The sequence below is a fragment of the Gracilinanus agilis genome, chromosome 1, assembly GCF_016433145.1.
Source record: "Gracilinanus agilis isolate LMUSP501 chromosome 1, AgileGrace, whole genome shotgun sequence".
Classification (NCBI taxonomy): Eukaryota; Metazoa; Chordata; class Mammalia; order Didelphimorphia; family Didelphidae; genus Gracilinanus; species Gracilinanus agilis.
In genome coordinates this window covers 13,835,928-13,848,079 of record NC_058130.1, presented here as the reverse complement: position 1 = coordinate 13,848,079, position 12,152 = coordinate 13,835,928, and the positions used below count along the sequence as shown (strand labels likewise).

Here is a 12,152-nt window from a genome sequence, read left to right as displayed (position 1 = left end):
ATTTTTCCTATATATATCTTGTTTGTATAGATCTGTTTGCATGTTGCCTCCCCTATTAGACTGTAAGCTCACTGTGAGTTCAAGACTCTGTTTGCCCTAGCACTTTGTATCTGAAGCACAGTGGTACATAGTAGGTGCTTAATAAATATTTACTGATTGATCTTATTGGTTCATTTGTAAGTGAGATAACACCCATTTGTGATGGATAAATACATAATTAATTTAAAGAGATACTTCACTGGAGCAAATAATACTAACACAAGCAAAGATGATAGATTCAGTTTATGGAGGAAATATGAGAACTCAAGGTAAAAAAGCCAAATCTAGAAAAAACAACTTCCCTCTAGTGAGCAGCAGGCAAGTTCTCTAAGCCTTAGAGCCCTCCCACCGTCCACCTCCTCCAATCTCATTCACGATCTCCTCAATGCAGAGAAAGGAAGTGTAACAACAATGCCGGCTGCGCATGTTACCCATTCATGATAGTCCAACCTCAACTGGGCCTCCCTGATTGACTCCTTAGCTCACTCCCTACAGAAAATTGGGGAAATCGAAGCCATTTGATGTGATCTCCCTCCGTTTGCCTTCTCTTCATCTCGGGGCCCACTGACATCATCTCCAACAAAGAGGTGATCCTTCTCTCCTCTTTCTTTCTCCCTCTCCCCCATCTCGCTCTTTCTTTCCTTCCCCCTCCCAAGAAAAATGGGGAAAAAATTTTTTTGGTTAAAAAAAAGAGGGGGCAATGTTATATACATGAAGTTAGAAAACCATTGGATTAAGGTATTTTTATCCATAGAAGAAAAATTCCTACACATGAATAAAGGTTCTTCTGTAAGAATTTTCATCAGACTTTTAAAGATCTCTCAGAGAAAGCCACATTCCCTGCCTTCAAAATTCTTTTTATTAGATTCTCAATCCTGTCCTGAAACTCTCCTCTCTAGAACAGCCCATCTTACTAAACAAATGTTTTTTACCTGATTTTCCCAGTTCTTAGGCACAAGCCATCATCAATAGCAAAAGGCAGTTGGCTTACTCCACTACGTGGGAATGGTAGGAATTTGTCAGTGTCTATAACCCTGAAGAGCAGTGTGATATCATAGAAAGGGCACTGGACTCAGCGGCGGGAGACTTGGGTTCGAGTCCTGCCATTTCATTTCTATGGGCCTCAGAGGCCTCCTCTCTCTCTTTCCTGTGCAATAACCCCTCCCTCTCCACCTCTGGGGCTCTGGTGGATGAAGTCCTCGGGGAAGCTGCCACGGCCACCAGCCACCCCTGCTCAGCCCAGCAGCAGCAGCAGAAGCCTGAGCCTTCTCGGATGGGGGAGAACCGGGGAGCTCCTGGCGGGCCACACGATGGTCAGGGGAACCCACTGGGGTCCGCAAGCTCGAGGGCAGGGAATTTCACTTGGATTCTTGGCAAAATTCTTGCAGGTCCTGTGAGAGGGACGGCCATGAAGCCAGAGGAAAGGGTGCAGGCCGCCAGGGCCAGCCTGGTTCCCCCCGCGAGGCCCGGCTCTTCCCTCCTCTTGGCGAGGGGCCGCTCGCCCAGCATGCCGGAGAAGCGCTCCAGGAGGTCGTGGAGAACCGCGGGCCGGACGCGAGGACAATCGGGGGGTCTGGAGCGCAGCGCTGCCCCCCCGAGAGCACTAACAGCTCCGCCGGCAGAGGAAGAAGGGGCGGCGCCGCACCCCGGGGAGCCAGGCGAGGTCCTAGTTAAGGGGCTCATCAATGCCGTGGAATAAAGGCCAGAAAGAGAGACGGTTCCATGGAGCGGGAGGGCCCTCTCGTGGTACCAGAGTCCAGATGGGCAGATGTGGACGGGCGAGGCCCCGGCCAAGAGAACGGAGATCAGTGGTACGCATGGAGGGCCTCGAGAGAGGCAGAGCAACAGACACGGCACTGGAGAAGGGAATGGCAAAGCCCTCCAGTATCTGCCCCGAACACCCCCGTGGAGCCGCCGAGTCAGACGAGAGTGAGCGAGCCGGCCGCGGGGCCCCGGGGCGGCCAAGCAGGCCTCCAGAAAAGGCCCTGCGAGCCCGGCCCACGGGGCGCCCTCAGATCCCCGCCGCGAGCCCACGGCCTCCGCCCGGCCAGCAGGGCTTTCCGAGCAGGCGGATTTCCGTAAGGGAGCCGGCGGGCTTCTCGCTCCTTCTGCTCCGGCCTCCACGGCCGGCTCCTTTACAGGCACTCCTGGAGCCTTTCCGGCCCACCAAGGAGCGGCCCAACGAGCCCTCCCCACGTCTTGTCCCACGGCGGGCGCTCCTCGGGCCTCGGCCTCGGCCAGCCCACCCCAGGCCTAACGGCTGAGCCTGAACCATCTTCTCCTGGTGGGGAAGCTCGGCGGCCTGCGCAGCAGCAGCAGCGACGCAACGGAAGGCTGAAGGAGCAGCCCGGCGGGGCGAGAGGGACCAGCCCGGCCGCCTTCACGGCCCGCCCCATCCGCGGGCACCGTGCGGAGCGGCCCAGACGAGGCTGGGCCTCCCTCGGCCCGGGGATCCGCCCTGCCTCTCCACCGGCATTTGCTGTGCGAGACGTGATGGGCCGCCCGCCCCACTCACCTTTTTAGCTCTCTCGGTTATGGTGGGCGCTCTCTGAAGCATCTTCTCTTGGAGAAACTCTTTATTCTAGCAGGGAAAGGAGAGACTTTTAGAATCCCTCCTTTTCCCCTCCAGGGGAAGCCTGTCATGCAGAGATGGGGGATCCCCAGCCCCCACCCCGATGAAGGGAGGAACAACCCCCGCTACAACCAGAGTGCGCCTTTCCTACCTTGGCTTTCTGGAAAAACTTGTGTCTTAACAGTTCGGCTGCCGTGGGTCTAAAACGAGACGGGAGGGCAAATCACGTGAGCAGATTCCCGCCTTCCGGCCAAAAGAAGGGCCCCTCGTGTCCCCACGAAGCTCGGCCCGAGCCCGGCAGGAAAGCAGAACGAAGGACGCCCCGAATCCCGGGGCTGCCCGGCCCGACACAGCCCCTCCCTCTGCATCGCTCTCTTCCCCGGGCCGGGGGGCAGCACGTGGCGAGGACGCGCCCTGGGCCGCGGCGGCTGTAAAGGCCCCACCGTGCCCGCCTCGCCCCGTGGGCCCACCACAAGCGCTCCTGCCCAAAGACCCTGAGTGACGGGGAGGGAGAGTCGGAGAGGCCGGGGCCTGCAGAAGCCGCTGCGCCCCGTGTTCCGGAGGCACCCGACGGCCTCCTTGTTCATCTCTAGTCTGGGCAGCCGGGCGCAGTGCCCTCGGCCTCGCTTAACGGTCCGTCTCTGTGGCCCCGGCGGGCACTTCTAGCAGAGCGCCGTCATTCTCGAACGGGAGAACTGCATCTCCTGGGCCGGCTGACCCGAGCCAGGATGCCGGTTCTCGGACACAAGACCTCGAGCCCCTCCGTCCCGACGCCAGCTCAGAGTTCCTGCAGCTGTGCAGACCCTCTCTGAGTGGGCAGGCCTGGGCCGCTAGGGGGACCCCCGAATGTGAGGGCCCAAGTCCACTGCAGGGTCGGCCCCCTCACATAATGAGGCCCTGGAGGGGAGCTACAGGACTAGCCTGCCCAAATCTGTGTGTGTGCACACATGTGTGTGCGTGTGTGTGTGTGTGTGTGTGCGTGTGTGTGTGCGCACAGGTGAATGTGGACGTACAAACACCTTCCAAAGTCTAAGAATTCCACAAGGAGAATCTTTCTGGGGCTTCGTTTACCTTTTTTCGGGATCTTTTTGAAGGCACAATGAAATCATTTTTCTAAAGGACTTTCCATACTTCTTCAGCATTTCTTTGTCCTGAACTCCAGTCTCCAAAGAAGGGGGGTCGTTCTGCAACGTCAGCATCAGGACCTGAAAGAATTGAGTCCGTTATAACTTCAGAAGAACCATCCATGTTTTCCAAGCCTCACCTTCTGCCTTAGAATGACGGCTGTCTATCGGTCCTGAGGCAGAAGAGCAGGAAGAGCCAGGCAATGGGGGTTTGGTGACCGGCCCACGGTCACACGGCTCGGCAGTGTCTGAGGCCACATTCGAACCCAGGACCTCCCATCTCCAAGCCTGGCTCTGCCGAGACGGCAGACTCCACGCCAACAGTCCCCACTCGCAAATGGCCCGGTCTCCAAAAGTTCTTTTGGACCTCATTTTGGGGAAATTCTGAATAAATTCTCCCATTCGAGGGAGGCTGGGTTTCCCTGTCCGTCCATTCCTGCCTCCCCCTAACCCTGTGAACCATCATGCCCGAGCCCGAGCCCGAGGAAGCACCAGGCCGTCTCCCGAGCAGGGCCCGGCGGGGCTTCCAGGACAAGGCCGGAGAACGCGGCCGGGGGACCAGGATTTTAAAGTGACCATTCGGGAAGCCCCGAACAAGGCACATTTCTGGCCATCCGCCGGGGCTCCAAGGAAGGGATTTTAGCGGCAGAGGCCAATCCTGGCTCGGATGAAGCTCTGGCGACTCGGCGCGGCCGGCGGCTCCGGGGCCTCTCCCAGACAGAACGAGGACCGGCCCGGGCGCTTCCTGGTGCCGCGACAGCGTCCTCTTTCCAGAAACCAAGCCAGAGAAGAGGCCCCGGAGGACGGCCCCGACGTGGCCGCTCGGAAGCGCCTTCCCTTTCTGGATAGACGCACCTTCCCGGCCGCCTCTCCCCATCGGCCCAAACTCCACGCGGCCGCCTCCTCGCTGCGGGGTGGCTTCTCGCACACCGGAAGGGCGCCGTCTCGCTTCCACTCTCGTACATCGAGGCTCCCCGTCTCCTCGCCGTCCTGGTCAAGGGACGGCCAGCACGAGGCCCGACTCCGGCCAGGCTGCGACCGGGGCAGGAGGCAGGCGGCCAGAGTAGCCCACAGGGAGCTGGTCCTGGAGTGAGGAGGACTCGAGTTCAAGTTCTGTCTCTGAAGTCTGCGCCGCCCAGGAGAGGGGCCGGGCCCCGCGGGCTCCAATGAGCGCTGGCCAGGATTCTTCTCCGACGGCCCCTCCGTGACTCTCCCCTCAGCAGCACCGGCAGGGGCTGGGCCGGAAGCAGGTTCTGGGCCGCTCCCATCAGGGTCCCGGGGGCAGGGGGCGGCGGACCCACCCGGCACGTTCGTCCGGCAGATAATGAAGCACCAACGTCGCACTGTGCCCACGAAGAGCCAGAAGGCCGCCCCCGGCCTGGGGACAGCAAGGGTCGGGGAGTGACGCGGGAGAAGCCTCGAAAGGGAGGAGGGCCTTGAAGGCCAAGCAGAGCCTTTCCTGTTGAATCATGGGGGGGACGGGACCACCGGCACCCGAGCAGGGGCCGGCCTGGTCAGAGCGGCCACTCGGACGGTCCCTTCAGTGCCTGAACAGAGGGGAGGCCAGGCCTGAGGCAGGCCAAGCTCCCACCTCCCAGCGGCTCCTGCTATAGTCCAGGGGCAAAGGGAAGGCGGCCTGCACCGGGGCAGAACCCCAGAGACGGGGCGAGCCCGAGGGAGCGGGCAGCCCGCACGTCCTGAAGCCAGAGGAGCTGCCCCTGGACATGGTGGCAAGAACAAGGGCATCTGTAAGCCCGGCCACAGCGGGTGCAGGAGAGCAGGCCGAGGAGCCGGGCACGGGCGGTGCCGATCCACAAGGAGCCCGGCGGGGACGGTGCCGATCCACAAGGGAGGCTGCTCTTGGGGCTGCCCAGATGGAGCCTCTCCTGGGCCTCCAGGAGGTCAGAGGAAGCTCAGGCTGGCTGGCGGGGGAAGGAGGAGGTGCTGCCTCCTGGCTCTGCCTGGGAGCCTGACTGACCACACGGAGGTGCTCACTGGAGCTCCCTCCATCGATGAACCCCAGGTCTAAGGTACCCCAGGACTCCCCCAACACCAGCCACCCTGTTTGCAACAATTTTTAAAATTCCATCATCTGGACAAGCAGCTGGGTGGCTCGGGGGACAGAGAGCCTGGCCTGGAGACGGGCAGTCCTGGGTTCTAATCTGGCCCCAGACACGTCCCAGCAGCATGACCTTGGGTGAGTCACTTGGCCCCATCGCCTCATCCTCTCCTGAGCTTTCCTGCCCACCCCATGAGCAGTCTTTGGCCCAGTCTGTGCCCGTGTGGTCCCAGCTGGGGGCCGGAGCCTGGTGACCGGGGCTTCCGCTCCAGCTGGGGTTCAAGAGACTTCTAAAAAGCAAAATGTGCAAAGAGAACTCCTTCGTTGGGTGTCTGGTGTTCCCTCAGGACAGCGAGCGCTCTTCGGCTCAAGTCCTGCTTTCCACAAAGGACCGGACAACGGCGAATCCAGGGCCCGCCTGTTGGGACCCCTACAAATGGGAAAGGAACAGCCTGTAGCTCAAACATATTTTGCAGCAGGACTCGAACCCATAACTTGTCCCATTCTGGTTCTGAAGTGTTGGGACTCTACTGTGACAGATGGTTCGTGTTCCATCCTCTGGTCATGTCTGAGGCTAGATCGGAACTCGGCTCTTCCTGACTCATCCCAGCAGGCCGGCTGGGCTCCAGCGCTGGAGCTCTCCATGGTCCCGGCCCCACGGTCCCGCCTCCGGCCTGGGTCCCTTCTCTGGCCTGGGTGCGGCCGGGGGGCTGCCCGAGCTGTCACGGAGCCGAGGTCTCCCGCAGGCCGCCGTCCTGGCCCCTCGGCCCCGGGGACGGTCGGTCTGATGCTAGGTTTGCCACTGGGCGGCCACCCTGAGGCTCCTCGAGGGCCCGTGGGGGAGGGGCCTGGAGCGCAGCCCCAGCCTGGCGCCTTTGCGGGGGCCCCAGAGGAGGCCTGGGGGGGGGAGGGGGGGGCTCACCTTCATGGGCGGGTACTTGTGGTAGGGGGCAGCCCCGGTGGCCAGCTCGATGGCGGTGATTCCGAAGCTCCAGATGTCGGCCTTGAAGTCGTAGCCGCGGACCTAAATAGAAGAAGAGGAGCGTCATGGGAGGCGTCCCGAGGGAGCCGGGCTGCAGTGGGCAGGCACGGAGGCCCCCCTGGACCACCGGCTCCTCTTCACCTCGGCTACCTCCCGAATGCCTCCAGCGAGGCCTGGAGCAGGCCGGCTGCTGCCTCTCGTCTCCATCAGAAAAGGAAACCTCCCTCCCCGGGGCCCTGCCCCCACCCCCACCCACCTCGGGTGCCCCCCCAAGGGGTTTCAGGGCCCCAGGGAGGGCCCCCCGCAGAAGGCGAGCTCTTCCGGTGACCGAGCCGAACCTCTTCTACCTCCAACAAGGGCAGAGGCTCCCAGGGGCCCCCTGCCCTCACGCGCTGCGTCAGAGCTGCCGGGGAGCCCCCCGAGGTCTCACCCCCACCTCTCCCAGCACCCCCAGCGGGGCCCCTGGGCCCCCGAGGCAGGGCCTAGGGAGGCTCCTCCTGTAGCAGAATCTTCGTTCCCAGACAGACGTGCTGCTAGTTAGGAACAACTCGGCAGCCTCGTCTCGTGTTTATTTAGAACCAAACGGTTCTGGGCTGGGAAGGACCTGAGGAGTCCCGGTCCGGCCTTCTTCCAGACCGCCCTCTTGCTGTCCGAGGCCGCCGCCACGCTCTCCTCACACACCCCAAAGGGAGGAGGGCGCCGAGCGCCTCCCCCAGGCTGTGCTGGCCACGTGGGAAGCCCGAAGCGAGCGGCCTTCAGAGGACCCACTGGAGCCGCCCAGGACGGCCCCCCTCATGGTCTCCCTTAGAGGGAGGCAACGGCTCTTTTCTGATTTCAGAAGCCACCCCTTTGCTCTCTCCCTCCTTGTCTTTTTTCCAATTAGAAACAGGATTATCTAATCTTGTATTTTGGTTTATAGCCTGCTAATTGTTCTCTTTTAATGCATAAAAAATGTGCCCCCCACATTTGGAATCCAGGGCCAAGAGGAGGAGGCCCGTCCCGACCCGTCACACAACTGGCATTCCCTGCTTAAAACGGCTCTGCTCGAAGTATTTCAGACTTTGCCCATCACAGGACGGGTCTTAGAGCCCTTCCGGCCCGGCCCCCGCCCCGCTCCCCAGCCCAGGCCTCCTCTGCACTCTGCCACCCAAGTCGTCTCCCAGCTCCAGGCCTTTGACCAGCCATCCCTCATGCCTGAAAGCACTGCCTGCTCAGCCCGGCTTCTTCTCCGGCGTCTCTGGGAAGCCTCCCTTTGCCGAGGCCCCGAAGGCAGTGCCTTCTCTCCCCCAGCCCTCGCACTCAGCTCCTTCGTACTGACTCCCTTCACACTTATTTTGTTTATGCTCGGACATGTCCCCGTCGTCTCTCCTCTTAGAATGTCACCTACTCCAACCAAGGATCCTTGGATCCATCCATCCTTCCCTTCATCCCACCTTTCCTCCTTCCTCTCTCTGCCTCTCTTTCCTGTTGCATTCCATCTTCGATTCAAAACTATATTTTGGTTCTAAGGCATAAGAGCAATACGGTCAATGGGGGCCAAGTGACTTGCCCAGGGTCACACGGCTGGGAAGTGTCTGAGGCCACACTGGACCTCCTTCTCTAGGCCTGGCTCTCTATCCACTGAGGGAGTCCCTCATGTCTGGCACAGTATCTGACCCAGCGCAGGCACTCCTGTTGGTCTTTATTCTTCGTTGCTGACGGATGGCTCTAGCCTAACCTGAGATTTTCAACCACCACCACGGAGGGGACTTGACTTGTTCAAGCTCCTCGGTGGGACGGTCAAGACTTCCACAAGATTTCTCGCCTCTCACTCGTTTCACACGGCGTGAGGCGCTTCAGCTACAGTGTATCGGCAATGAGGATGTTCAGATAAAAGGTGCTTAAGAGACACAAACTAGAACAAATCAGACAAATCCATAACCGTAAAAGAAATCTCAGAACAAAACCAAAAGATTGAAAAAAGGGAAGAAGATGTAAAGCAGCTGCCACACACACACACACACACACACACACACACACACGATTCCGAGGACTTGGGAGAAAGAACGCCGGGCGTTTTCTCAGGCTGTCCCCCATGTCTGGAGTGTTGTCCCTCCTCCTCTCTGACTTGTACAGGAAGCCTTCCCCAGCCTCTTGTCATTCTAGTCCATCCCTTGGTTAGCTCTCTCCAATTTATCCTGAATACAGCCTGTCTGTACATATCTGTTTGGGTTTCCCCATTAGACCGTGAGTTCCTCCAGGACAGGAACCATCTTCCGGTTCTCTCTGTACCCCCAGAGCTTAGCACACAGTAGGCATGCAATAAATGTGGTTCATCAAAGTCTTCTCATGATTCCACTCCAAAGAAGGAGTATGAGAATACACCTCCCCTCCCTTCCTTGCAAAGGTGAGAGCCTATGGAAGTAGAATACTGAATATAACTTTAAACTTGGCTTATATGTTGCTTATAAGGAATGGCTCTGGGAAGAGAAGGAGGGGAAACGAAGGTAACAAAAATCCAAAGATATCGGTAAAAATGTTATAAAAGAAAATCAAATACAAAATGTACCAAAAGGATAATAAAAAGCAGACCTAAGATGTGAAAGCAGGTCATCTTACTCCACTCGAGGCCACTGTCCTCTCTCCTAACTGGGCCCTGTCTGGAGTCCTCTGGGGGGACCTCAGAAAAGGTCACTGATGGCCAGGGGAAGTGCTGTAGGAGGCCACTCAGGAGGACCAAAGGCATAAAGCTAGCCTGAAGATCTGGAGAGGAACTGGCTGCACTGCCCTGCAGCTAGAAGAGACTAAAATCTAGACTGGTGTCAAAAACAACTTCCTAACACTCAGAGCCGGCCCGGCGTGGAGTGGGCTGCTTTGCAGTGGGGTGCCTTCTCCACAGAGGTCTTCGAGCAAAGGCGAGGGGACCACGGCTCAGGCGTGAGAAACCTTGTTCAGGTTGGCCCTGGAGTCCAAAGATCTCCGAGGTCTCCACCCCTGAGAGCATGTGCCACGGTCATGTCCTGCCTTCCAATGCTCTCTCCTTCTCTATCTATCCTCAGTTCTCCTTCTCCAAGTGCACGTTGTAGCCAGCTCCTGGGAGGCAGAGTCCGTTTACTATCTGTCTGTATTACTGGCATGTTGGTACCTCAGGCTCAGCAGACACAAATGCATGTGGAAGGAGGTGGCCCCAAGGCCCACTGCCCAGCTACCTCAGATGGCTACAATGTCCAAAAAGCTATCTCAGGACACCAAACTATTTAAAATAAGATTTATGTGCATGTTGAGTTAGCCGGGTAAGGAGACTGTGACTTGCTTTTTAAAAGTATAAAAATAGATTTTACCTGTTCCATAACTTCTGGTGCCATCCAGCAAGGGGTGCCCACAAACGTCTTTCTCACTTTATTTCTGGTAATGTCACCACCAGTTGCTAAAAAAGCACTAACCCCAAAGTCTGAAATAGAAGAAAGAACCACAGCATGTCAAAAAAGGCCACCGAGGACTCCGGGCACAGAAAGAAAACCCAAACCACAAAGCCGAGCGCCCCACTTTCTGAATGGGTGACTTATCAAAATCTCAGACCCATCTCGACTGAAGTCATTTGCTTCTCAAACAGCCTTTCTGTGCAGTTTTCCATCAGAACTTTGCGGCTGGCCTCCCTGACTCCTCTGCTCTCTTTCTCGCTCTCCCCTCAATACAACTCGCTGCCAGCTTACACTCCTGAAATATGGCTTGATACGATCTCTCCACAAGCACGTGCCTTCCACAGCTCCCCATTATCTAAGGGGACAAGACCAAACTCGCCAGCTGGCCCCTCAGAAGTCTCCCCCACCTTTCCAGCACAGCCTCCATCACACTCTCGGTTCAACCTTTTGCTGTTTTTTACCCAACCAAATTCTGGTCATCCCTAAAGGCCCAGCATGGGTCCATTTCCTCAAGAAAGTCCTTCCTCGCTCCCTGGGCTCCACTCACAGCCTCCCCCTGACCTCCTAACACACTGGCTGCTGGTGCCCCTCAAGGGGGGACCAAACCCCTGTGGTGTGACTCCAATTCTGTACATTCCCAGGGGCCAGAGCCAATGCCTGAGAATCCTCGGGATCTCCCACAGCAGCCAGCCATGGCAAGCACCCAGCATAGACTCTGGGACTTTCTTTAAAAACGAACAAACCAAAGAGATTTTCCAGTTGGTGTTAAAATGCTAATAAAACCTCTGAGCACTTAAAAAGAGAGAAGAATGATTTAGTGGCCCCACAAAATACCAGGGTAATCCAGCGTGACCGACAATATGCCTCCAATCCCAGAAGGTCTGCCTGGCTTCCTTCCTTCCTCCTTTCTTCCCTCAATACTAAGAATCAGTTCCAAGAGAGAAGAGCAGGAAGGGCGAGGCAATGAGGCTTAAGTGACTTGCCCAGGGTCACACCGTGAAGAAGTGTCTGGGGCCAGATTTGAGCCCAGGACCTCCTGTCTCTAGACCTGGCTCTCTCCAATGAGCCCCCCAGTCGCTTCTCTATAGAGGTGGGAGACCAGCCTCTGCACAGTCGGCTCGTGGCAGTCCTGCCCCAGGGAGAAAACAGCCCTCCTGGCTTTAGCTGTGACAGGGAGCCGCCTACCGATGGGACGGAGACCCCGTTCCACTGTGACCCATCCATAGTGCAGAGCCTGGTGACAACCACGAGACCACCAGCCACCGGGACAGGGAAAAGCCAAGCCAGGAGGCAGGCGGCCCCCTTTCTCCCCACCACTGCTGCCCATCACTCTGGAGGCTCCCCAAAAGGCAGCCGGGAACAGAGTTCGAGGAAGGTCAAATTGGCAAAAACTCCTCCGTCTGCTTCTTGCCCTGCGGTTTCAGCTTGCTTTGCCCAGAAGGCCTGTGCCAGGCTGCCTCAGGAGGGGCAAACAGCCCGGGCAGAAACAGCCCCAAAGCTTCCACGCCAACGAGGAATGTGGGGGCCCAAATGAATGGTGAAGGGGAGTTCTCGGGAGTGCCCAACACCAATAAAATCACAAATTCCTTTTAAAGACCCAATACTCAAAGAATGGAAAAGGCAAAGACATTGCAAAACTCCTATTGTAGCTCTTTCTCTTACTCAAAATCTCCTTTTGACTCTAATAGAAAAGTCTAAAGAATAACCTCAAAAACAACCACTAATCATCTACACGTTGAAAAATGGTCCTAACGAGCCAATCCAGCAGCACACGTGCGTGTCCCCGCAGACGACAAGTGGGAGGGAGCCTGTGAGGAGGGGAGCTCTGCTCAGCTTTCACACCCACCCCTGCTTTGCAGATAAGGAAACTGAGGCACAGAGCCGTGGTCCCAAAGCCCCCCTGCAGAGCAAGGCCGCCTCTCTGCTCTCCGCCCCTGCACTCCAGGTCAGGGCGTGTGGCAGTGGGTCTCGCTAG

General features: G+C 57.8%; 1 protein-coding gene across 3 annotated transcripts in view; it reads right to left on the bottom strand.

Moving 5' to 3' along the window:
* The window catches only part of OXSR1 (oxidative stress responsive kinase 1), a 78,405-nt gene that overhangs the window by 18,178 nt on the left and 48,075 nt on the right, over positions 1-12,152 (bottom strand). For all 3 annotated transcript variants that reach the window (XM_044656692.1, XM_044656762.1, XM_044656634.1), the window contains exons 6-10: positions 10,097-10,206; positions 6,717-6,818; positions 3,683-3,816; positions 2,763-2,811; positions 2,555-2,620 (exon numbers count right to left, since the gene is read on the bottom strand). In XM_044656692.1, the coding sequence (XP_044512627.1) occupies positions 2,555-2,620; positions 2,763-2,811; positions 3,683-3,816; positions 6,717-6,818; positions 10,097-10,206 (461 nt within the window). The remainder of the gene's footprint in view (positions 1-2,554; positions 2,621-2,762; positions 2,812-3,682; positions 3,817-6,716; positions 6,819-10,096; positions 10,207-12,152) is intronic.